The sequence below is a fragment of the Zalophus californianus genome, chromosome 6 (assembly GCF_009762305.2).
Source record: "Zalophus californianus isolate mZalCal1 chromosome 6, mZalCal1.pri.v2, whole genome shotgun sequence".
Taxonomy (NCBI): Eukaryota; Metazoa; Chordata; class Mammalia; order Carnivora; family Otariidae; genus Zalophus; species Zalophus californianus.
In genome coordinates this window covers 142,049,462-142,076,085 of record NC_045600.1, presented here as the reverse complement: position 1 = coordinate 142,076,085, position 26,624 = coordinate 142,049,462, and the positions used below count along the sequence as shown (strand labels likewise).

The window sequence follows — 26,624 nt, the reverse complement described above, 5'->3', positions numbered from 1 at the left end:
CGTCTGCCTTCGGCTCAGATCCCAGGGTCCTGAGATCGAGTCCAGAGTCAGGCTCCCTGCTCAGCGGGGAGTCTGCTTCTCCCTCTCCCGCTGCCCCTCCCCCACCATTCGGGCTCACTCACTCTCTCTCTCTCAAATAAATAAATCTTAAAAAAAAGACACTGGTGAAAGAAATTAAAGATGACACAAATAAATGCAAAGATATCCCATGCACATGGATTGGAAGAATTAATATTGTTAAAATGTCCATATGACCCAAAATTATCTACAAATCCTATACAATCTCCATCAAAATACCAGTGGCATTTTTCACGGAACCAGAACAAATAATTCTAAAACTTGTGTAGAACCACCAAAGACCCTGAACAGCCAAAGCAGTCTTGAGAAAGAAGAACAAAGCTGGAGGTAGCATGCTCCCTTCTTTCAAACTATACTACAAGCTTATAGTAATCAGAACAGTATGGTACTGGCACGAAAACAGGCACATAGATCAATGGAATGGAATAGAGAGCCCAGAAATAAACCTATGTTTATATGGTCAGTTAACCTACAACAAGGAGGCAAAAAAATCCAATGGGAAAAAGACAATGTCTTCAATAAATGGCACTGGGAAAACCGGATAGCTACATGCAGAAGAATGAAACTGGATCACTTTCTTACACCAGACACAAAAATAAATTCAAATGGATTCAAGATTTGAATGCAAGACCTGAAACCATAAACATAGGCAGTGAGCTCTCTGACATGGGTCTTAGTGATGTTTTTTGGGCCAGGACCCTCAGGCAAGGGCAACAAAAGCTAAAATAAACAGATGTGATTACATCCAATTAAAAAGTTTCTGCACAATGAAGGAAACCAACAACCAAACAGAGAGGCAACCTACAGAATGGGAGAAGATATTTGCTAACCATACATCTGATAAGGTGTTAACATCAAAAATATATAGAAAACTTACATAATTAACTTAATGCCCCCCCCAAAAAAACTCAATTAAGAAATGGGCAGAGGACCTGAATAGACATTTTCCCAAAGAAGACATACAGATGGCCAACAGATGAAAAGATGCTCAACATCACTCATCATCAGGAAAATGTAAATCAAAACCACAATGAGAGATCACTAGACACTAGTCAGATTGGCTATTATCAAAAAAACAAGAGGGGCACCTGGGTGGCTCAGTTGGTTAAGTGTCTGACTCTTGATCTCAGCTCGGGTTATGATCTCAGGTTTGTGAGATGGAGCCCCACGTTGGGCTCCGCACTGGGCATGGAGCCTCCTTAAAATAAATAAATACAAGTTTTAAAAATTTAAAAAAGTAGGTAAGTCACAGGGATGCAATGGTCAGCATAGGGAATACAGTCGATAATTTGTAATAACTTTGTACAGTGACAGATGACTTATAAGATGACTTATTATGGGGATCATTTCATAATGTCTAAAAATATCACAGCACTGTGATATATACCTGAAACTAATAGGATGTTATGTCAGTTACACTTCAATAAAAATAAAAGAAAAAAAAGGAAGAAACAAGAGAACATGTATGTGTGAAACCAGCCACACACACACAAAACAACGCAAAGTTAGACAATCCTTCCGGGTGTGTGTGGGGGGGTGCACTATGCCTTACAGAAAGGCAGAAGCTTACTCCATGGCCACATAAAGTGGACATGCCTCCTGATTTCCTGCTCCCGCCCCCACAAATGACCTCAACACTCTGCTCCCTCATGCCCAACAGCCTGTCAAAGTCTCCTTTAGAGACCTTTGTAAACACCAGATTCTCCCAAGATCTCTCCCAGTCCAATCGCCCACCTCCCTCCTTCTACCACCCCACCCCAGTTTCCACTACTTCCCGCTCCTCCCCCTGAAAATCATGCTCACTGAGGTTACCAGGTTACCAGGGCCCCCTTGATTACTTTGATTAAATCAACCACAGTGCCTTTTAGCCCTTTTCTTATTTGATTTTAGTTTTGGCCAAATGTCGCACTGTCGACCATTGGGGATGGCCAAGGCTGCATCAGGCAGACACCCCGAAACCTTGGGAGATGAAAACACTTTCCCCTCGCTCTTCCTCTGGGGGAACATGTGAGCAGCACTGCTGAGCTCAGTATGTGGGTGAATGTTCCAGAGGCAGGAGCCACAGTGAAGGAACAAGTGAGCATGCGCGACCGGGTCAGCCAGACCCAGGAAGGACGCAGGAGCCTCGGGTGAGGCCACTGTGTGGGTGGGAAATTACCAGAAGGGAGATGGAGCCAAGGTGGAATGACTAATCAAGATGATACAGCCAAGAGGTGGCTGCCACGTCGACGGTGCTGAACTCTAGGACAGGGGAGGTGGAGGGACCCAGAAGCCCCGGGCAGAGACTCAGCTTCCTGGAGAAGTGATGAGCTGGACCGTGGCCCAGCAGGAAGCAGCTTGGATTCTGAACATCTGAGTGAGCTCAGAGAAGACTTCCCCAGGCCATCAGGAGCCAAAGGCCTTGGACCACAGCCACATGATCCATGGAAAGAAGGCAAAGAAAGCTCCTAAGTCTTCCGTTCGACTCAGCACCAGCAAAACCACTCCCACCTTGAGGACCAGCCCCAAGCTTAGCAAGGGCTTGTGCTTGTGTGTGTGTGTGTGTGTGCGTTTGTGTACATGTGTGTGTGCACGTGTTTGTGTGCATGTGTGAGTGCATGTGGGCGTGCACGTGTGTGCACGTGTGAGTGTGCGCGTGTTTGTGTGCACGTGTGAGCGTGCACGTGTTTGTGTGCATGTGTGCGCGTGTTTGTGTGCATGAGTGTGCACGTGTTTGTGTGCATGTGTAAGTGTGCGCGTGTTTGTGTGCATGGGGGCGTGCGTTTGTGTGAGTGAGTGTGTGCGTGTTTGTGTGCATGTGAGTGTGCGTGCATTTGTGTGCAAGTGTGTGCATGTGTGCGTGTGTTTGTGTGCACGTGTGAGTGTGAGCGTTTGTGTGCGTGTGTGCATGCGTGTTTGTGTGAGTGTGCACGTGTTTGTGTGCAAGTGTGTGCATGTGTGCGTGTTTGTGTGCATTGTGAGTGTGTGTGTTTGTGTGCATGTGTGTGCGATGCAGGGAGGGGGTGGGGTGGGTGGGTGAAATTTCATGATTAATGAATCTCGTGAAGAAGGGAATTCCATGGCCATAGGATATTTAAATCCTCCCTGATCTGGTCTGTCTTAGTGAAGGAGGCCACTGGCTAATCCACTAACCACGAGTTTGGCCAGAGGACAGGGCCTCTCAGGGGCCAAGAACCGGTTAGTGTTTGACTGGGAAACGCTGAGTCTGGCTAATGATAAACCTACCTCCCTTGTTTTTTCTCTCTTGGCTGAACACCCAAACTCCAAGTCTTTAGCAACCATTTAACATGTTTTAAATTTAACATTATCGGCGTGAAGGTTGCTCTTTGTATTTGGAAGGCAGACGTGATGTCACTGACTTCAACTTAACAGTACGAGAAGAAAACACCACTTGGCTGGTAGTCCAATCACCCCGCTGCAGCCTTGGGTCCACCCTAACTCACTGGGTGACTGTGCCCAGGTCACCGCTCCTCTCTGGGGTGTGGTTTGACCATCTGTAATATTAAAGGGGGGGGCCCCAAAGATCAACGAGTTCCCTTCCAGCCCAACCATCTCTGCAGCCATGGTTGTACAGGGGGATCTGGGGGGAGGGGCAAGGAGCAGGTGTGTGCGTCTTCTTCCGGAAAGGGAGAAAGGATGGGAGGGCACAGAGCTAACACCGGCAAGAGGATGGACACAGCAGCAAGCCAGGGGATCGTTTCAGGGCTAGACTGGGAGAGAAGCAAGGTAGGGGTACCAGTGGACAGAGGCTGCTTGGTCGGCCCTGTGCCCCTTCCCCTGCGGCTTTTGGTGACAAAGTGTTCTTTTCCTTTGGGAACCACCCCCTCCTCCACTCTCACTCGATGGGCTCCAGGTTTGATGGATCCAAGTCACTTATCCCCCCCTGGCTATAATTTGCAGATGACATATACTCCAAGCCAGGCCAAGAAGGGCCACTCCTGGGTTTCCTGCTAGAGCTAGTGGAAATCAGGCATGCTCTCTCTTTTTCTCTCTCCCTGCTAAGCGAGGTTGCTAAGTTGGTTGGATGTAAGCCTGGTATCTCTTTGCCACCACCTCAAGGGAGCCTACCCGAGACTAAGTCTAAAGCCAACACCAAGAACACAGAAGCAGGACACAGGCCAGGTGGATCCCACGCGATGCTCAGTATCTGGATCCGGTAGGATCCAAGGCCCTGGATTTCTTCAGTTACAGAAATTAATCTTGATTTTTTAGTTCTGCTTTGTTTCTTTCTTTCTTTCTTTCTTTTTTTTTTTTTGGCTCAAGTCCATTTGAGTTGTGTTTCTGTCACTTACCACTGAAAAGTCAGGAACTAAGCACCCTGGTCAGGAAATACAGCCTAGACTCCCAAATGTGTCCCCACATTGTGGCCAAGAGGGACCATAGATCAAAGGGTCAATGCTACTGCTGCTCCTCCCAGGCAGGGAGGATAGCTCTCACCCGGGCCCTGCTCCCGTACTGGACCACAAACACTCCCTTGCAACACAAGGACACCCTGAAAGTGCAGCTAATCACAGGTCCCACAGGGAGCTGCCTGCCTTGTTTTCTATCGTGGAGGGACGGTACCGCCTCTCCTGGGCAATGCTCCTTGCAGTGATGAGCTTCTCAGGGTGGCGTCCACTCAGTCAGAGCACCCGACTCCCTGGCTTTGGGCGGGAGCACAAGACCCCAGTTGCGGCAATTGTAGTATTCCGTGCCCTGGGCTTAGCAATTGGTCCAGGACTGGTCACAGGACCCGAGGCAGAGCAATCTGAAGGCTGCCCCAGGACTTTCTATCTTGGGCTGGCAGAGAAGAGTTTCCCTCGTTTGGGGGCACATGCTGTAAGAATGAGCACCTGATGTTGCTGGGGGTCAGGGGACGATCTGGTATGCAGGAGCGAAGCTGATGCCCTGGCAGAAGCAGAAACGTGGGGCTGAGGGCCATGAACCTGACTGCCCTGGGTCCAGCCTGCACCTGCTCTACCTCGCCTTCCAGCGTGTGAGGCAAGAAACAGCCCTCCGTCCCTCCTGTCTTTAAAGCAAGTTTTAAATGGGTCTCTGTTACTTGCAACCAAATAGTCCTCAAGAATACTCTTTTCTGGGTGCCTGGGTGGCTCAGTCGGTTAAGCATCTGCCTTCGGCTCAGGTCATGATCTCAGGGTCTTGGGATTGAGTCCCCCATTGGGTTCCCTGCTCCACAGGGAGCCTGCTTCTCCCTCTGCTTCCTACCTCTCTCTCTCTCTCTCTCTCTCTATTTCTTGTGAATAAATAAATAAGATCTTAAAAAAAAAAAAAAAAGGATACTCTTTTCTTCCAAACCAAGAGAAAAACAAACATCTAAGATCTGGGCCCCTTTGTCACCACTGCTGACCAAGGAAAGTGCTTTAATATCAAGGCACAGAAGCTAATAAGCAAGAGCTTTGGATCTGGGTTCCAATCTTGATCTCAGCAGTCACTAGCTTTGTGACTTTCTGCAAGTCACAACCACTCTGAACTCAGTATCCTCATCTGTGAAAGAGAGGATAATGATAGCAGTCCCCCCGTGGGTGGCTAGGAGAGCAAAGTGAGTGCCTGGCATGTGGTTCTGGCTCCACACCTAGGGGCTGTTATTATGATTTCCTTCTCCCTGTGCTTTTCTTCTCTGTTCCACCAAGGTCTTGGGTCTAGAGGGGGACAAAGGGGTTTCTGGTGGCCCTGGAGCTTGCAGCAAAGCCCGTGTGTAGCTCTTAGCTCCAGAGGGTCAGGAAGCTCTGGGCTTTGCTGGGGAAGTTTGGAGAAAGAAGAGCTCAGCCCTGGTCTTGGGCCAAAGGGAGAGCTGCTCAGGACCACACAGTCATGGGAATGGCAGCCCGGCCACAGAGAGGAGCCCGACCCACAGCCGTGGCTCACAGAGCCAGACTTCCCAGCAGGCACGGAGGGACGTCCCCCGTGCAGGCACCAAAGAACCACCATTTGCTCAGCAAAGGGCAGCGTCCAGGCACCGGGAGGGGCTTTGGAGGGCTCAGGGTCCGTCAAGGGTCACAAGGATGAGTAAGACCTCCAACAGCTAAACGCAAACACGGCTACGACACGTGGAGCTAAGTGACGTGCTTCCTGCAGGCCCCCTCAGCCTCTGTTCCCCGGAGGTGGTCTCTCTCCTGCACCACGCAGTCCGGTGGCCCCGGGCCACCACGTGGGGATGAGCCAGCCTCCTCTGGTCCTCTATTCCAAGCATCCTGGCTACAACCCTTCCTACCCACTATCGACATGATAACTGTCCCAAAGCTCCAAAAAAAAAAAGTCCCTCCCTGCTCAAAAATCTTCAAGAGCTCCCATTTCCTGGGGACAAAACCCAGGTGCCTCCACCTGGCATTTAGGACCCTTCCAGGTACAGCCCCACCACACGTCCGGGTTGTGCCCTAGCCCGTACTTTCCTACCAATAGCTCCCGTGTCAGCAGAGGGAACTCCGCCCTGTATTTGAGACGCACCTGCACGTTCTCACCTCCGCGCTTATCCCATGAACTTCCCCTTCTTGCCTCTCTGCACCTCCAAACCTTTCTTGTCCTGCACATCAAGCACCACCTCCGGGGGGTGTTAGCCTCACTGTCCCTAGTTGAAGCAATCCCTCCCTAAACGGACTCCCCGGGCACTTCCGGTTGTGCCAACCGCACTTGAACCTGGCTTCCTGCGGAGGTCGAGCTGTAGAGTGTTTGTCTTTTAAAGAGTAAGAGGATGCAGGCTGTTGTCTCTCTGTCCCGTGAACACAGAAGTCAGCCAGGCTCTCCCTGGAACCCTGGGTGGCCCCTGCTTGGAAATGCAAGTGTGAAGGGAGCAGCGCCGCCCTTGCCCTACAGGAATGGTGTTCGGGGACCTTTGCGGGGCACCGACAGAGGCTGCCCCCCCCCTCCCCTCTCTACACAGAATTGGTCTCTGAGGAACGTGATGGGTCAGCCCGTCTCAGGGCACACAAGACTCCTGAGAGGACAGGAACCGGGTCCCCTCCCTCTTTCCTCCGAGCACTGGCATTATTCGAATGCCTTGGCTAAAGGGGACATTTCCCTGAGAGCTGGTGGCACACACAGACGCTGTGACACAAGGTGACCTCACCACGAGTCAGTGGCAGGGGAAGCGGACCTGGAGATGTCCAGACTCACCACTGGGCTCAACATCAGCCCAGCAGTGCAGAGCCGAGCCCATGGCTCAGGCTGGAAGCCTCCAGGGCCCAACACCCACCGCGGGGTGGGAGGCTCTAGAAACAATGGCCAGAGTAATAGAAAGCAGAAACCTCCCGAACCTACACGTGGGATCCCGCACAGCAGCCCCATGGTGACAGTGGTCTGGGGCATGCTTGTGTAGGCAGCATGGGATCCCGTCCATGGTGCCATGGGAACAATGGCAGAGTCTCTCTCTCCCTCTCTCTCTCTCTCTCTCTCTCTCTCGCTCTCTCGCTCTCTCTCTCTGCTGGCATTGCAAGTGGAACCTAAGCCTGGAGGGGACTTCAGGGTCTTTAGACAGCTCCGGTGTGAGGCAGGCAGAGGTCTTACGGGAGGAGGCACGTGGGTGCTCGGGCAGTCAATGGGAGAAAGAAGAAACACAAGCACATTTCGACGCAGAATAGGGGAGCAGCCGCACCTGCAAACTCAGCACAGGCTGCCCCGTGTCAAGTCAGGGTCGGGGTCAGGGTCAGGGTCGGGGCTCTGCCATACACAACAAGGCCCTGGAGTCTTTCGGTCAGTTTCCTCTGTAGTACTTTGCACGGGAACAGGCACACAATAAACCGCTGGAAGGAGGGAAGGAGAGAGGGAGGGAGGGGCTGTAGGTCCAGGAGAGTCCAGAGGAGGGAGTCCTAGCTTGCAGCTGGATAATCAGGGCCAGCTTCCTGCAGAGGTGGCCCATGAGGGCCTTGAAGTAGAAGCAGCCTGAGGGTCGAGAGGGTCATTTGCGACTAAGGGTTCCTGGAAAGTGTCCTTCACAGGCCTCGGGTCCCTGCAGCATGGTGGGGGCTAAGGCGAAAGCAGGTGCCAGCCCCCTGCCCCTACCCTCCCTTCTTGTCCTCAGCCTCACACAATTCCAACAGCTGGGGGTTCATTTTGAAGGAAAACTTTGCAAATTTTACAAAACACACGGAAAACATACCAGCAGGTGAACACATTGTGGGGGCCCCACTCGACACCCCGACGCTTACGCTTCCTGAGGTCCAGGACGCGGCTCCACCCGCAAGAGCCCTCTCCTCCACCTGGGCCTGGCCCAGCTGCTCACCCAGACTCCCCGCTAGCTTGGCGGCACCGGGCAGCCCCGGCTAAAGGCCTCGTGGGCCAAGAGTTGAGCTGACCTGAAAGGCAAAGACACCCTTGACCATCGCCTCCCCAAACACGAAGCTGGAGCCGGCATTCGTGTAGCTCAGGAAGATCTGAAAGCAAAACATAAAACAAAGCAAAAGCCTGGAGGGAGGCCAGGAAGCAAGGAGGGAGAAATGGTGGCCAGGAGCCCCGGGGCTGGGTGAGCCGGAGGGACCCTGCTGGCCACGGGCCCGTCCGGCAGCCCAGGGGGAGAGACAGTGGGGCTCCCGGGCCTCCCCGGGGGCCGCACCTGGCAGTGTGCTTTGCGAAAGGACGATGGTGAGCCAGACGTGTGTGTGAAGACTTTCCTAGGGGGTGCCTTGTGCACCTGCTTACTCCCCTCCCAGCGCCATCCTGCGCCCACCCCAGGCTGGTGGCCTTGCTGGCCTTGCGGCCACCCTTCTGCAAAGCTGGTTTTAGGTCCTGATCTTGCTTGGCGACTTCAGGGACAAGTCACTTCTCTCGTCCAGACCTCAGTAGTCCCTTCTCTAAAGTGACGGTGGAGACCAGCACATGGAAATCCGAGCTGGCAAGACCGCGGTGCGGAGAGGATTAGCCACACGCCCCCGATAATATACTTTAAAAAGTAACTCATGCTGGTTGCACAACAATGTGAACGAGCTTCATGACACTTAAAGATGGTGAAAATGGTAAATTTTGTGGAATGTGTATTTACTACAATACACAACGGAATTTAAAAAATAGGACTTCAGTAAACAACGTTATTTGTACGCACGCACGTACACAAAGTAAATCATTTGGAAAAAAAAATTTTTTTTAGCACTTTTAACTGTTATAAGGTCCACATCCCTTGTGACTGCTGAAGACCACCTGCCTTGTGCCCGGGTTCCCTAAGAAACTCCCCATCTTGAGATTCCCTCCCACATCAGACCAGCCTCTGAATGGACGGCTTTGTCTGGGCAGGTGGCCCCAGGCCTGAAGGAAGCGGCGGCCAAACCGCCCAGCCCCAGCTGCTCACGTGGTCTGGGGCCCAGGGCACACCCACCATCCCCGTCTCAATCCCTCCCTATGACCTCACCACCCACCTTCCCCCGACAGAGTGGCTTCTCCTCCATTTCCTGGCAGCTCAAGACGCCATGGGCCTCTGGGCCCCACGTACACACCTGGATCTGGTTGCCCATCCACTGGAATGCAATAAATCCCGGTTCTGTTCTGATGACGAAGAGTCCAAGTGCAAACTGTAGGCCGAGGCCCCAGGACACAGCCCTCCAGGACACCTGCCACTCAAAAGAAAGGTCCTGGTGAGCTCAGCTCCTTGGGAGGATCCGCAGAGGAACAGCATAGGGTAAGGCCAGAGTGCTCTCTCTTCTGCAGCTCATATCTAAAAATAGGGTAAGGCCAGAGAGCACGGTGCTACTGACGGGCTGTGGGAGTTTGAGTCTGTCTGTAGGACAGAGACTGGACCCAGCCAGAACTCTGGGCCTGTTGCCAATGGTCACCTCCACTGGAGTCAGAACAGGTCACACTCTTAGCAGCCACAGGCCTGGGGAAGTGGGCAGGGGTGGGGAAAGGTCTAGGGACCCCTGCAAGTCATGAGCAGCCTCCAGCCTGCCACGGTACTCGGTCCTGGTCATCACTGGGTGGGCAGAGCTGGAGTTGGGGTGTCTGCCTGGACCTCCCCCCATCCCTCCTCCACAGGTAGGGCTCCCGGCTGCCCTGACCCCACTCCCTCGATGCCCACACCCCCAGCGGAGGGTTGCTGCTACCTCTCAGCCTTTAATGATTTCTTAGCAGTGATCCCCAAACTCAGGGGTACATGAGGATCTCTGCGAGGCTTGGCTGGAGGCTGTGGGGGGACGTTGGCCACACTGTGAAACGGGGAGGGGTCCTGGCTTCAGGGGGTGGCTGCAAGGTCCAAGGAGGCAGGGACAGAGGGGGCTGCGGCCCAGCCCAGACCTGACCACTAAGCACTCACTGCGCAGTGATGCTTTGAGCAGGCAAAGAGGAGGCTGATGAACACGCAGATTCCTGCAAAGGACACTAGCTGCTCAGGTCGCTGGGAGGTGTCCAGAACCAGCCACAAGACCAAGCCCAGGAAAGCAGCAAGGGCCAGACCCCTGCAGGGGAGAGGCAGAAAGCTACCACTCTCAGCATCTCCCCCCGCCCCGCCCCACGGCCCCAGGGAAAGGGTGCTTAGGGCCGGTGGGAGGAGAGAGAGACCTGTGACCTCACACAGACTGCCCAGCCTCTCTGAGGCTAGTGCCCTCATTGGGGAAATGAAGCCAAAGACCCTCATGTCTCCAGGCTGCTGAGAGGACTAAAGCGGAGAATGCATGTACTGAGCTTCGCGCGGTGCCGAGCACCCGGCTCCATCAAGGGGCAGGACTCCCACAGCTGCAGCGATGCTCAGCCCAGCCTCTGACCAGGCCGGGGTGAGGCGAGGCCTGTGCGGCCCAGGACGCGGCAGTTGGCACCGTGGGCTCTGCTCTCCAGAAGCAATAATGTCAGTCTCGGCAGGTGAGCCAAGCGCCTGAGATCGAGGCCTGGAAGCAACCTTCACAGCCATGCTTTCCTCCCTGGGGCTGGGCTGGGCTTGTCCAGGAGGGCTGGGAATTGGGTGCTCGAGATCTGCCCCTGAGCCTGTCATCAACTGACTCAGAACTACTGATAACAGCTAATGTTCACCGAGCACCTATTAAATATCAGGAGCTATGCCGGATGCTGGGAGAGGTATGGGCACTGCCCATTTTACAGGTGAAGAAACCGAGGCACAGTCAGTTTAAATGACTTGCCCACAGCCCCCCCATCTGAACAGTAGCAGATGTGAGATTTTAACCCAGGCACCCGGGCAGCAAGTCTATCCTCTTAACTAGCTCCGTGCACGGCCACCAGCTCGTAAGAGGCGGACCCAGGACCAGAGCTCAGGCAGGCCACGTCTAGAGTTCACTGCTTACTTCTGCCCATGTTTCCAAGCACCTAACACCCCTGGTCCACATGCACGGTTCCCACCCCGTCTCTGTGCCACTTGCCTTGCTATTTCTCCTGACGTTAACTTACTTTATAAAAACTTAAGCGCAGAGGCACCTGGCTAGCTCAGTCTGTAGAGCATGCAACTCTTAGTCTCAGGGTCATGAGTTCAAGCCCCACATTAAGTGTGAAGACTACTTAAAATGAAATAAAAGAAAATAACAAAAAAATATAAAAATATTTAAAATAAAAACAAAAAATAAAAAAACAAAGCATGTTTGGGCCTGGGTTTTTGTTGTTGTCATTTGTTTTTAACAGCTCTGCAGAGGTATAATCGGCATATAATAAATAGAATACATTGAAATGTACAATTTAAAAAAGTTTTTAAAAGAAGGGTGCCCGCGTGGCTCAGTCGATTGAGCATCCGACTCTTGATTTCAGCTCAAGTCATGTTCTCAAAGTCATGAGATCAAGCCCTGTGTCGGGCTCTGCAATCAGCGGGGAGCCTGCTTGAGATTCTCTCTCTCTTTCTCCCTCTGCCACGCCCCCCCCACTTGCACACGCTCTCTCTCTTAAAAAAAAAAAAGCATACAATTTGATAAGTTTTGATGTATATACTCACCTGGAGACCATCACCACAATTAAGACAGTGGACTTACCATATCCATCACCCTCAAAAGGTTCTTCATGCCCCTCTGTAATTCCTGGCCTCCCGCCTTGTCCCCAGGCAGCAACTGATCTGTTTTCTGTCACTAGATTAGTTTGCATTTTCTAGGATTTTATATAAATGGGATCATACCGTACATATCCTTTTTTTATGTGATTTCTTTCTCTCGTAACTATTTTGAGATTCCTCCCTGTTTTTGCATGTATCAGTAAGTCATTCCTTTTTATTGCCGAGCAGTATCTCATTGGGTGGGTGCACCACATTGGGCTTATCCGTTCATCTGCTGAAGCACACTTAGGTTGTTTCCAGTGTTTGGCTATGACAGATAAAGCTGCTATGAACATTCAAACTTTCATGTGCAAGTCTTTGTATGGATATACGTTTTTATTTTTCTTGGGTCAATACTACTTGGGTAATACTGCAGTAAGTGGAATGGGTGAGTCATATGGTAGATCTCGCTTTTTAGGAGATTGCCGAACTGTTTTCCAAAGTGATTGTACAATTCAGCAGTAAGTAAGAGTTCCAGTTTCTCTGTATTTTTGCCACACTTCATATGGTCAATCTTTCAAATTCTAGTCATTCTAAGAGACATGCAGTAGTACCTCTTTGTGGTTTGCATTTCCCTAATAACCTAATGATGTTGAGCATCTTTCCACGTGGTTATTTACCACTTACATTTCTTCTTTAATGAAATGTCTGCTCACATCCTGAGCCTATTCTTCAATTGGGTTGTTTTTCTTATCAAGTTTTGAGGAGAGCTTAATATATTCTGGATACAAGGCCTTTGTCAAATGTGTGATTTGCAAAACTTTTCTCATAATCATGCCTTCTCTTTTAATTCCCTTAACCATGTCTTTTGAAGAGAAGTTCTTAATTCTGCTGAAATTCAATTTGTCCAGTTTTTTAATGTACTGTGATTTTGGTTTTGTATCTAAGAAATTTACTTAACTCAAGGTCACAAAGATTTTCTCCTACATTTTCTTATAGAAGTTTTATAGTTTTAGGCTTTCAATTTACATTTTTAATCTATTTTCAGTTAATTTTCCATATCCTGTGAGGCCTGAATTATATTATTATTTCGTTTCCCTTCTTTTTCTTTTTGACTATGAATATACAGTTGCTTTAGCATAATTTTCAGCGCCATTGATCTATTTGTCTGTTTTAATGCTGATATCATACTGTCTTGATTACTGTAGCTTTACAGTAAGTCTTAAAGACAGGTAGTATAAATTCATCAAACTTGTTCATCTTTTTCAGTGTTTTGGCTATTCTAGGTTCTTCTTTGCATTTCTATATGAATTTTAGAATCATCTTATCAGTTTCTACCCCAAAAGTCTGCTATAATTTCGACTGAGATATTACAAAAATCTATAGATTAATTTGAGGAGAATTGATAATGTTGACAATACTGAGTCTTTTGATCCATGAAGCTGGTCCCACTATTTAAGTTTTCGTTAATTTCTCTCAGCAGTGTTTTGTAAGTTTCAGTGTGCAAATCTGCACATCTTTTATCAGATTTTACCTTAAGTGTTTTATGTTTCAGGCTATTCTAAATGGCAGTTACAATTTTAACCTGTTGCTGTTTATTGTTAGTATATTTAAATATATATATTTTTTTGCATGTTGCTCTTGTATCCTGCAACTTGTTAAACTCACTAATCAGTTCTATTAGCTCTTTTTGGTAGATTCCATAGGATTTTCTAGGTACACAATCATGTTGTCTGTGAATAAAGACAGCATTACTTCTTTTTCAATCCACATGTCTTTCATTTCCTTTTCTTACCTTATCACACGAGCTACAACATCCAGTACAATGCTGAATAAAAGTGATGAGAAGGGACATTCTTCCATCTTGATCTCAGTGGAAAAGCATTCAGTTTTTCACAGTCAAGTATGATGTTAGCTGTGGATTTTTGTTATTTTTTTATCCCTACTTTCCTCAGAATTCTTATGAGGAATGGATGCTGAATTATGTCGAATGCTTTCTCTGAGTCTATTGACATAAACATACGGGTTTTTTTTTTCCTTTTAGTCTATTAATATGACCTATCACATTAATTTTTTAATGTTAAACCAACTTTGGATTCCTGGGATAAACCCCATTCATTCACATATTAAATCCCTTTTATATATTGTTGCACTTGGTTTTCTAAAATTTTGTTAACAATTTTTACATCTTTATTCATGAGGGATTCTGGTCTGTACATTTAATGTGATTATTGGTTTGGAGGAAGGGTTGCAGCTACCATCTTGCTATTTATTTCCTCTTTGTCCCATCTATTCATTTCCCTTTTTCTGCCTTCTTTCAGAGTGTTTATCTTAAAACGATTCTCCTTTCTCTCTCTCACTCGCTTTTTTAACTTGTTAGCTGTAACTCCTTGTGATGTTATTTTAGCGGTTGCTTTAGCATTTATAATATACATCTTTAACTTATCCCAATCTACCTTTAAGTGATACACTACTTCACGTTCAGTATAAAAACCTTATAGCAATATAATTTCTTTTCTTCCCTCCCAACCCTTGCTCTTTACTTCTACATAATATAAATTCCACAATACACTATTATTCTTGCTTTATAAGTTGGTTACCTTTGAAAGAGATTTAAATAATAATAAAAATAGTTGTTATAGTCACCCATATAGTCGCCATTTCAATGCTCTTCACTAGATTTCCCTCCGATCTCAGTTTCCTTCTGTTTGAAAAATTTCCTTCAACATTTCTTATAGTGCAGGTTTGCTTTTGATGTCTGAAAACTTCTTTCAGCTTTTGTATAACTAAAAGAGTCCTATTTCTCCTTTTTTTGGAAGGATGTTCTTTCACTGGTGAAGAGCTCTAGATTGACACATTTTTGTTTTGTTTTTACTCTTCCATTGCTTTTCCATGTGTATTGTTTTTGAGAGGAAATCGGTTGTCATCTGTATCTTTGTTCCTCTGCACATGTTTTCTTCTCTAGCTGTTTTTAGAATTTTCTGTTTTGTTACCAGTTTTAAGCAATTTGATTATGATATGCCTTGGTGGGGTTTTCTTCTTGTTTCTTGTGCTGGGGATTCATGGAGTTTCTTTGGGTTTATAATCTTCATCAGATTGGAATATTTTGGACACAATTTCTTCAAGTAATTTTTTCTTCCCTCTTTCTCCTCTGGGACCTCAAGGTACATGTACCCACTTAAAGTTGTGCCATGGTTAACTGATGTTTTGCTGGGCTCTTTCAAGTTTTGTTTTTAAGATTTGTTAGGCAGAGCCTGAGCAGGGTTTATTCTATGGTTAATTTTTCCCTACTATTGACCCAAGATCCCAAGATCTTTAGTACTCTAAACAATTCCCTGTGGAATTATGAAGTTTCCACTCTGACCGTTGAGAAAACACACTATTTCTGGCCCTGTGTGACTTCCAGGCACTGTTCTCTCTAATCCTTTCAGGTGGGTCTTTCCTAGGCTTTGGATGGTTTTCTCATATGCATTCACTGATCAGAACTCAGTTGCATACTCAAAAAGGACCCTCTGTGGATTTCTGGAGTTTTCTCTCTATCTATCTCTATCTGTGCCACTATCTTCTCTCATACTCTGCATTGTGAACTCTCACCGCCTTGGCTTCCCTGGCTTCCCAGCTCTGTATCCTCAACCCAGGAAATCTGCTGGCCCACCTTTGTTCCCTTTCCCGGCACTGTGGCCTGGAAACTCTCTCAATGCATTAAGTGGGGGAGCAATCACAGGGCTCATCTCCTTTGCTTCCTGTATCTCCAGGATCACTGTCTTCTGCTGCCTGACGTCCAATATTTTAAGAGCTATTGTTTCATATATTTGTTCCAGTTCTTTAGTTGTTTCAAGTGGTCTCTGTTACTCAATCTTGACTGGAAGCCAATATCAAATACATGTGTTTTTTAAATCGAGACAAAATTCACATACCATACAATTTGCCCATTTTAAGTATACAGTGTATGGGGCGCCTGGGTGGTTCAGTTGGCTAAGCGTCTGCCTTCGGCTCAGGTCATGATCCCAGGGTCCTGGGATCGAGTCCTGCATCAGGCTCCCCGCTCAGCGGAGAGTCTGCTTCTCCTTCTCCCTCTGCCTGCTGCTCACCCTGCTCATGCTTTCTCCCTCCCTCCCTCTCTCTCTCTCTCTCTCTCTCTCAAATAAATAAATAAAATCTTTTTAAAAAAAATAAAGTATATAGTGTAAGGGTCCTCAGTATATTCAGAGTTGTGTGACCATCACTATAATCAATTTTAGAATGTTTTCATCAGCTCAAAGAATAACTGAGAACCTCTAGCCATCACCCCCAATCTTTCCATCCATTCCCCCCAACTGTAGTCAATCACTAATCTACTCTCTGTCTGTATAGATTTGCCAATTTGGACGTTTCACATCAATGGTTCTTTGTGACCAGTTTCTTTCACTTAGCATAATGTTTTCAAGCTTTGTCATTATTATAGCATGTAGCTTTCCCTTCTGTGGCCAAATAATATTCCATTATATGGATATACATATTGGACTTATCCACTTATCAGCTGAGGGATGCTTGGGTTGTTTCCACCTTTCGGCTGTTATAATGTTGCTATAAACATTTGTGTACAAGTTTTTGAATAGACATATGTTTTCATTTCTCTTAGGTATATACCTAGGGATGGAATTGCTACATATCCTCGCCGAGCAGGGAGACCGATGCGGGGCTCAATCCCAGGACACTGGAATCATGAGCTGAGCCGAAGGCAGACGCTTAACCGATTGAGTCACCACGTGTCCCTGAAACTAATGTTTTCTAAAGCAGCTGCACCATTTCACATTTCTACCAGTGGTGGGTGAGGAGTTCGAGGCTTCCATAACTGGGCCAACACTTGTTATCATCTGTCTTTTTTGTTATCATCCCAGTAAATGTGAAGTGGTATCTCATGTGGTTTTGATTTGCATTTTATGATGGCTAATGATGTTAAGCATGTTTTCATGTAGTGGCTATTTGTATATCTTTGGAGAAATGTCTATTCAAATCCTTTTCCCATTCTTCAATTTGGTTGTTTTTTTATTGTTGAGCTGTAATTCTAGATACAAGTCCTTTATCAGATACATAATTTGCAAATATTTTCTCCCATTCTGTGGGTTGTCTTTTTACTCCTTTGAATCAAAAAGTTTTTACTTTTCATAAAGTCTAATTAATCTGCATGTATTTTTTAAAGGAAACCTTACATCAATACATCCAATGGAAAGCCAGTATCAATGATTAGTCACAAATAGATGATTGTAAAAACAAATCCTTTCACAAAACTATTTAACTCTTTTATTACTATTTAAATGACACCCTTTTGTGTTTTTTTAGCTGCTCCAGGGATTATAATGTGCATCCTTAGCATAACATAATCTACTTAGAGTTAATACTGTACTAGTCTAAAAAAAGTCCAATTGTAAAAAAAAATCTATTTATAAATTTAATTATTACAAATTATAAAATTTTTAAATTTTATTCAGTTTATATAATTTATGAATTTTTTTAAAAGATTTTATTTATTTATTTGAGACAGAGAGAATGAGAGAGAGAGAGAGAGAGAGAGAGCGCACATGAGAGGGGGGGAGGGTCAGAGGAAGAAGCAGACTCCCTGCCGAGCAGGGAGCCCAATGCAGGACTCGATCCAGGGACTCCAGGATCATGACCTGAGCCGAAGGCAGTTGCTTAACCAACTGAGCCACCCAGGTGCCCTATAATTTATTAATTTTTAAAAATTTTATTTATTTAAAATTCTAAGTTATAATTATGAATAATAATTACTATTTATTATACATGTATTTATAAAGAAGATGAAAAAATGTGCTCATCCATAGTCCTGCTCAAATCATTTTGCTGTGGTACCTCCCTAGGTTAGTCACTGGATCTCCTTGAGCACCAGTTTCTTTATCAAAAAACTGGAGCCCTGAAATAGACTGGGGGTCTTCAGGTTTTTTTTTTAAGCCACAGAAACCTTTTTTTCCAGCTAATTATTTATATTTTTATTTTTATTTTTTGCAAACTTCAGTTTATAAAACAGATAAAACAGAGCTTCCTGGTTGTAATGGGGATTTGGGGAGGGGGGTCTGATGGTCCCCCCTCCAATCTTTCCCGCCCTATGGCACCTCCAAGGTTTCCAGATCTCTAAGGAACCCAGTTTGAAAACCAGGGGAGCCCAAACTGTTGTCCAGGAACATGGCTGGCGGCATGAGAATCCCCTGGGGGTTCACTAAATTCATGGACACCGGGACCCCAATCCAGCCTGCGGACTCCGACTCCAGGGGTGGTCCCCTGCAGCTGTCTCTCACGCCCCCGCTGATCCCATAGGAGCCTCTGACATGGGCCCTCCCTGTTTGGGTGGGCTGGAACCTCTGAGCTCAGGAAACTGTTGAGTCTTGTTCTCAGGTGACCCGGGGCTCCCAGGGGGCAAACAGAAGGGAGGGTGCCCCATTGCCCGGGAGCCCCCCCGGTGGGGCAAGGACTGAGGCCTTCCTCCCCCAGGCCGGCGGTGACCCCGGAGCCGACCGACGCAGAGGCCTCAGCCAACGGCCCGCCCATCCTGCCTGGGGCTGTGAGCTCACTCACCTCTCAAACCATAGGCGCAGGCGGTAATGCCCCAGAGGCTTGACACACCTCAGCAGTGTGGGTCCCAGCAGCCTCTTGAGCAGGCTGTGGGCCAGGAAGGTGAGGAACACACAGGTGAGAACAAAGAGCACCAGGGCCCTCTGGAAATCCAGGAGGCTGGCAGTCAGCAGGAAGGCAGCGAACGCTGCGAGTGGGGGGGAATGAAACAGAGAGGAGTCAGTGACAATGACACGGGCCAGCCCCCCTGGCCCCCAGCTCCACCTTGTCCCATCCAGGGCACGGGGACCTCTGCGTCTGCGCCTCAGCTGCCTCATCTGGAATTGGGGACAATCATTCCGGACTGTGCTGGAGGGTCGGTCCGAGTAACTGAGGAAGGTATGTGGAGGGGCTTTGCACACCTTGAACTTGCTGACCAGCTGTGAGGGATGAGTGTGTAAGGAGGGGCTTCTGAGCGTCAGCGGAGGGCCTGCTCTGTCCCAGACCACACGAGGTTCCATGGTGGTCAGAGATGGACGGGACAGGTCGCGCACTCGCGTGCGCCAGGATCCGGCTCTGAAAATATGGGCCATTGTCTTCCTAGAATTTCCTTCTCCCCGCTTGCTCCTCTCCTCTTCGAGTAGCTAAGCCAACCCGCGCTCTGCCTCAAGAAAGGAATATGACAGTGGAGGGCAGAGGGGCAAGTGTCTCTCCCTGCCTTATGAGTTCCAGAAGCCAGAGCCCTTGAAGAATGGAAAGGACTTACAGTTCTTCCACTCGGTAAAAATGTGGGCTGCAGCGCTGTGAATAAGTGTTAAGTCTTACCCTACCCCTCCGCTGCCAGACTAGCTGGAGGACAGACTAGCTGGAGGACAGACTAGCTGGAGGACAGACTAGCTGGAGGACAGCCTACGTGGGGACACTGGTTAGAGAAAAGGCTAATTGAAGGGCAGACTAGTTGAGGACAGACTAGTTAGAGGACAGACTAGCTGGAGGACAGTGGTTGGAGGACAGACTACCTGGAGGACAGACTAGTTAAGGACAGTGGTTGGAGGACAGACTAGAGGACAGACTAGCTAGAGGACTAGTTAGAGGACAGACTAGTTGAGGACAGTGGTTGGAGGACAGACTAGCTGGAGGACAGACTAGTTGTTGGAGGACAGACTAGCTGGAGGACAGACTAGTTGAGGACAGTGGTTGGAGGACAGACTAGTTGAGGACAGTGGTTGGAGGACAGACTAGCTGGAGGACAGACTAGTTGGAGGACAGTGGTTGGAGGACAGACTAGCTGGAGGACAGACTAGTTGTTGGAGGACAGACTAGCTGGAGGACAGACTAGTTGTTGGAGGACAGACTAGCTGGAGGGCCCGGTGGCTCCGGGGAACAGAGGAGCCCTGCCCCAGGGAGGCAGGGAGGGCGATTTCAGAGAGAGGAGCGCCTGTGCTGTGTGGGCAGGCAGAGCCGTAGAAAGCTTCTGAGGTTCTGCACAGCAGAGCGGGCCCTGAAGCAGCAGGAGTGACCTCTGTGAGGAGCTCGGAAGAGGAGATGGGAAGGACCAGAGCAGACCCCCAGCGGAGACGGGGGCGTCTCCATGGCTACCTGCAAGGGCAGAGGACCTAGGACCAGCTGCAGAAGTGGGCGGGTCAGGACCCAGCTGAGGACTGATAGCGGATATGGGGCGGGGGAGACTGCTGGGGAAAGGGGTGAAGGAATATTCCACATTGACAGACACTAAGTTCCGACCACGCAGCTGGGATGACGAAATTGAAACAGAACAGGAGTCGAGTTCTGAGAAAGCAAGCTCCCCTCCTCTCACACCGAGGTTTGCGGGCTGGGCCTCCGACCTGCACAGGTGTCGCGGAGGGGCACGCAGGCGTGGCTCTGCAGGGCGGGGCCGGGAATGCAGGCCCAGGGCCAGTGGGAGGCCGAGGGAGGGGCGCTGCACTCAGCGCCTCCCAGCCCTTGCGGGGTTCCTGTTGTAACCACCCACAGCCGGGTCTGTGCTGATCCCCATTTAGAGACGAGGCACCTGAGGTCGGCGAAGCAGGGTGACTCACAGTGGGAGGGAATTGAGCTAAAATTCCTAGCCAGGTCTGTCGGTTTCGGGGCCCCGTGACTCGGGTCGGGGGGGGGGCGGGGACTGGCACACTGTGCAGGAGAGGACGCATGGTGGACAAGTCCCCCAGACAGGGCATGGAGAGACGTGTCTTTGGAGTTATTTGTGTTCTTCTAGGGTCTGCTCATCCCTCTGGTGACAGGACTCGTCTGCTCCCACTCTGAGCCCATGTGGTCCAGTGGGAGCCCAGGGAGGGGTACATGACCCAATCAAAGACTTTCGGCCACTTGGCCAGAAATCTGGGTCTTCTTCTGAGACTGGGGACCCCAAGGCCCTCTGTTGGTCAGCGGCCAGGGCTATCTTTGCACCACGGCTATGGCTCAGGCATACAGTGCTGAGAACACGAGCTCCTTCGTTCTGCCGCACCTACTCCCAGAAAGTACGCAAAGGGCCTCACCATAAAAGACACAATACAGTGAAGTTATCAAAGAGCTGGAGGAAAGGAAGATCACAAACATGGAGAAAATCAAGATTGGCCATTGTCAAGGATCGTTTACTGACAGTGAGGACAAAGGCAAGATAGGAGGAGATAGATAAAAAATGATTGAAGATCATGAAAATTAAGATTTATGTATTGGGGGGAGGGGCAGAGGGAGAGAATCTCAAGCAGACTCCCTGGTGAGCGCAGAGCCCCACACGGGGCTCCATCTCACGACCCTGAGATCATGACCTGAGCTGAAATCAAGAGTTGGATGATTGACTGAGCCCCCCAGGTGCTCCTACGTCAATCATTTCTTCAGGAGGAACCAGTCTGAGTCTGAGTGAGGGTGGAGGCAAGGGGGACAGAGAAGGCCCGGGCTCAGATCCTGCCAAAGGAAGACTTCACCGTCTCAGACATCTCTAGAAGGAAGCTTTGAAGGGCCATGAACCAGCTCATCTCAGCAGATGGCCCTGCTTTCGCTTTCATCATGGAGACCAGGGCCATTGCCATCATGGTGCTCCGCGTCCTCTCCCTGCCTGGCCCCCTGTGGGGCTGGTCTCTGCATCCACACCCACACCTTCTCCATCTCCTACCTGCAGGACCAGGTGACCCGCCCCTCCACTGGGCCCCTTGCCCTCTCTCCCTGGGCCTAGGGGGCTGCCCTCCACCTGCCATCTGTCTGCTCGTCCTTCCCCCTTCTCTCTATACCCCCACCCCCACCTCAGCTCACAAACACAGTCCAAGTGTCTCCTGTCACCAACACACCCCTTCCCTGACACTGTCACACCCTCCTTAATATTCCCACCTGTCCTCATAAAAAAATCCCTCCAAAGAGCTGTCTACACTTGCTGTCTACACTGCCTCACCTCCCATTCACTCAATCCAGCCCCTCCACCCGCTGCTCCCTAGTGACCTGCTTGGCGCTAAATCCCCTGGCCGCTCCTCCGTCGCTGTTCCGCTGCTCCCCTTACTGCACAGGAGCTGTTCACCCCTCCTGACCCCCCCCCACCCCCACAGCCCCTCAGGCTCGCTCTGCTGCTCCCTCTGCCAACGCCCCCTGCGCGGCTGGTCCCCAGACCGCGGCCACTGACGCCCCTTGCGATTCATTCTCCGCGCGTCCCTGGAGTAGTTTCCCGAGGGTCTCTCCGTCCCGATACTTCGTCTTCTCACCCGTGTACTGCCGCCCTCGCCATGCCCCCTCACCCCTGCCTGCCTCTCCCAGGCTCCCACAGTGTGGATCCGGCCCCAGCGCTTGCCTGTTAAATCCCTCAATGGCTCTCTCTGGCTCTGGCGTAACATTCCAGCCGGCACCGTGCCGGGTGTCACCTTCGCTCCTGGGGTCCTGCATGGAGTGCCTTCTCACCCCTTATTGTCCTGCTGCTTCCCTGGCTGGCTCCTGCTCGACCGGTGGGGCCTGAATGTCACCTCCTCCTGGAAGTCCTCCCTGATCACTCCCATCTTTCCCTGGTGTTCCTTAATGGCTGGCTGCATCACGTGCCAATACTAGCCCCCTCTCCCTTACTGATCAGAGACGACCCCGGGAATCAGACCTGCTCTGGCTTCCTTCTGATGTCCCAGCTTCTGGCACGGAGCTGGCCCTGAGTCAGTTGCTGAATTATTGGATTAGTGGAGGCCCTGAGACATGGATGGCGGGGTGGTGGGGGCCGGGAATGGCTGTCTGCCAGGTGGGGCTGGGCCCCAGTCTCACCAGTACAGAGCAGGCCCGTGCAGATCCATCGAAACAGCTGTGTGTGCTCCCTGCAGAAGCGTCGGGCCCTCAGGGCCGGCCGCGGGCTCCGCCTGGGGAGAGGACGGGCGGGGTCCGCGAGTGGCCCCAGACTCCTAGTGTCACCACCTCAGGTAGAGGCCGCTCAGGCACAACCCCAGTGCAGTGGACACATGGGCCAAGCCGGGCGCCGGCCTCGACATCGCAGGACCGGGGCAACCCCACCCCAGAGCAAACCGAGGAAAGCCTCAGGCCCCCCACGCCTTCCACGAAGAACTCTGCCGGCGGGCTCGGGAAGGAGTTAACCTGGATGCTGAGGAAGAACCGCCCACCCGCAGGAGGGCGCGAACCAGGACGGCAGCCTCGCCTCCCCCCTCACCCCCCCACCCCGGTCCCATTTCCACCTGTCTGCAGAGCCAGGTGGAGAGGCTCCCAGCTCGGCGGGGAGGGGAGACTCCCTCTGGGGGACGGGAGACTCACCACCTGAGTCAGCAGCCCCTCCCAGCACGTGAACAGCCTGCCCCCCACCCCCACGGCCTTCCTGGCCCAGTGCAAACAGGCCAGTCTTGCCTGGTCACCTGACCGTCCATCTATCCCTGGAGGAAAGGCGGCCCCTGGGAGGGGGCTGTGTTAGGGACACCCGGCCCCTCCCTGTCCCCGCCTCCCACCTCCTAAGGGAGCCCTTCTTCCCCAGCCTCCCGGCCGAGGCACACAGATGGACTGCCTGCCCTCCACACCCCTCCGCCTCGTGCTCTCCCCAGCTCAGGATCTGGCCAGTGGGGACCCCAGCGAGCCCGGGCATCAAGAGACCGAGTTCTAGGCTCACACTTGCTGCCCGTGTGACCGGGGCCGGTCTCTCTTCCTCTCGGGGCTTCAGCCTCCCCACGGGAAACGAGGGGACTGGCCCAGGCCAGGGTTTTTCCAGCTAAGCCTCGAGGTTCCCCGAGGTGCCCCAGAGACCCAGTGGGGTAGAAGGCAGGCGGGGAGGTTTGGGGCCCCCATCCGGCTTCAGTCAGAAGAGCCCCACAGTATGGAGCGCAGTTCCTGCGGGGATTTGGTTGTGGCCGCTTCAAGGCCGGGTGGGAGCCTCCGGCGGGGCTCACCCCTGAGGCAGCAGGCCGCAGTGCGCATTCGTTGGCTAAAGCACACTTGCTCCTTTCGGTGACAAAGGTTCTGGGAGCCCCCTCCCTATTGTCAGGAGGCCAGGTTCCTGTCCCTGCCCCCCAGGCCAACCCACGTCCCTCCTGGAGGCCACGTACCATCCTGAGAGGGGCTCCGGGCTGGCCTCGGTCCAGCTGTCCCCACCCTCTGCAGGGCTTGAGACGTTGCCAGGGGTCCGGCCTTCCTCCTAAAGGTACCAGACAGTGGCCAGAGTGTACCTCCTGCCCCAAGTGAGAGCGGAGAGGGACCCTGGCTGCTCCCTGTGTGCCCGTGGGCACGTCGGGAGGGGGTTGGGGTGGGGGCTGGGCTTTTGCACAGGAAATCATTAGAGGACAACTTCATTAAATTCTGCAAAGTGCGCATTGAGTGCCCACTGTGTGCTGGACTCGGTGCCAGACACATCCCACCCTCAGGGAGCTCATGGGCTGCATGCAGAGGGGACCCTGGAGCCTTGGCGGTGGCTGGTTGGGGAAGCCACAGGCGGGGCCACCTCGTGGCATGGCTCCAGGACACCGTTTGCCCTCCATTCGTCTATGGAGTTGTGTTCCGGCGGGGTAGAGGTTACAGTGTGAAAGGCACACCCTGGGGTTGCTCAGTGTGCTGAAGGGGCAGGGGGCTTTGGCAGGGGAGGTTGAGAGGGAAAAGGGTGTCATATTCGGCTCCAAAGTTCTGGGTGGTGGGCCTCCACTTGGCCATTCCGGAGCAAGGACAAGAGGGCCAGCTCCTTAAAGGCTGAGGCCTCCCCAGAGATCCCCCCCACCCCACCCCCAATCACGTGGTCTCTCCTTGTTTTGTAGATCACAGCTCAAACGTCCCCTCCAGCCCTTCAGACTAGGGCAGGTGCTCCGGGCACATCGCAGGTACACAACACAGGGTTAATGAGTGAAATAAAGGGGCACGTTGCGGTTGCAGGGCAGGGAGTTCCTAATTTTTCAAGCAAAGAGGTGGGAGGGGTGAAGGAAGATGGTGAACAAAGGGCCCTCACCCCAAGGGGCCAAAACGGGGAAGGGGAAGGAGACAGACCAGGCTTTCCAAGCACTCAGCCCCCATGTTCTCCAGACCATTGGCCACAGATGTGAGCAAGATGGACTCTCTTTGTTTTGGTGTCTTGGCCTCCATGTGCCCGACCTTCCAGCTGAAAGACAAAGTCGGGGCCCAAAGCTGAAAGCAGAAGGCAAGGCAGGACCCAGGTGGGGGGCCCAGAGAAGGGAGGAGGATGGGAGAGGATGGAAACGGGGAGCAGATGCCTGGTGCCGCTTTGATCATCCCAGAGCTCGACCCTCCTTGGGCCTGGGGGCCGCAGAGGAAGGCGCCCCTTCCTGCACTCACTTCTGAGCCCGTGGGACGCAAGTCCTTACAAATCTGGGGGGTGGGGGGTGGGCAGCAGAAGTGGGGCAAATTCTGCCCACCTCACAGGGAGGGCAAGGAGGGAACCATGTAGAAGAGCTTCTAGCTCGCATCACTCCCATAGCAGGTTAAAGCCATTGCCACTAAGTGATACCTTCACCGTATTATACTGTCCCGCCTCTGAAAGCTGGAAAAATAATATCCCAAAGACCCTTCCAGTCCCTGGATCCAGCTAGACCTGAAACCAGTCCCACCACTGGGCCTTTCAATTCTGAAAGACAACATAGTCCTTTTTTTGCTGAAGTTCATAGGCCTAACTCATCTGAATAAGAGCCTGAGCTAAGACCAAATCTCTCCCCACTCCTGTTTCTTCCCCTTGGGGAGCACCCTACTCCATCCAAACACCGGCCTGGTTAAACTCACGCGTTCAGAGGCACATACACATGGGTGCACACGCGAGCAAGGAGACGTGTGCAAGTACACACACAGGCAGAGCCCAGGAACGCCTAGCTACCTGTGCACACACACAGATGCACAACTGTCCAGGGAGAGGGAGGACCCCCGTCCTACTCACATATTGTGGTGAACAAGTCACTCTCGGGGAAGGGCAGAAGCGCGTGTTTCCACGGGGACAAAAATGGCTTCAACCTGCTTGCACTTTGGCCCGTCTTCTCTTTTCAGTGCAAATTCCCGGGCAGAGTCCAGAGCGGGGGGAGGTTGGGCCTCCCACCCAGCTCAGCCCAGCGCCCTCTCCAGGGCTCAGGGCCCAGGGCCGCAGCTGGGGCAGGGACCCCAACCTCTCTCAGGGAAAAGGGAAAACAGAGCCAGTGGGCCCCACTCTGGGCCTGGCCCATTGGGCTCCGGCCTTTGAACTTCATCTGCCTTCCTCCTCTGAGGTTCCCTGCTCCCTACTCTCCCCTCTCCCACATGGGCCCGCCTCTTCCAGGAAGCCTGCCTTCACTATTCTCCCCCTCTCTAAGTTCGCCCCCGCCCCCGTGCCTCCTTCTCCACTGGCCCTGGAGGTTAGCCAGGCTGGAGGATCATGCACGTTAGTTTTCGTCCTGCATCTCACCAGTGTCCCTTCCTCACGGAATCAGGGATTATGACAACAACCTCCTTTCCCTGAGCTCGAAGGGAAGGAAAGCAGGTAGCTGTCACAAACAGCGACGGTCCATGTCCAAGCCTCCGTGACGTCAGGACAACGGAACACAGTCTCGCTGTTGGCCCCTCCCTCCCTCCTTCCACATATAAGTAATTTCTTTCTTTTTTTTTTTCAAATTTTTATTTAAATTCCAGTTAGTTAACATACCATGTAATCGTATCTTCTTTTTTCAGCCGACGCCTAAGCAAC

At 51.2% G+C, this 26,624-nt stretch overlaps 1 protein-coding gene across 2 annotated transcripts in view; it reads right to left on the bottom strand.

Annotated features, from left to right (window-relative positions):
* SLC28A1 (solute carrier family 28 member 1) overlaps window positions 1–26,420 on the bottom strand; it is a 48,364-nt gene extending 21,944 nt beyond the window's left edge. Inside the window, exons 1-8 of one of the 2 annotated variants that reach the window (XM_027571060.2) lie at window positions 26,346–26,420; window positions 24,950–25,061; window positions 24,025–24,113; window positions 22,748–22,839; window positions 18,527–18,710; window positions 10,310–10,451; window positions 9,498–9,611; window positions 8,367–8,444 (exon numbers count right to left, since the gene is read on the bottom strand). In XM_027571060.2, coding sequence (XP_027426861.2) covers window positions 8,367–8,444; window positions 9,498–9,611; window positions 10,310–10,451; window positions 18,527–18,710; window positions 22,748–22,839; window positions 24,025–24,113; window positions 24,950–25,045 — 795 coding nt within the window. In that variant the 5' untranslated portion in view covers window positions 25,046–25,061; window positions 26,346–26,420. Of the gene's footprint in view, window positions 1–8,366; window positions 8,445–9,497; window positions 9,612–10,309; window positions 10,452–18,526; window positions 18,711–22,747; window positions 22,840–24,024; window positions 24,114–24,949; window positions 25,062–25,847; window positions 26,169–26,345 lie in introns of those variants that run through there. The other variant, XM_027571059.2, reaches the window with a different exon arrangement.
* Window positions 26,421–26,624: the final 204 nt, after the last annotated feature.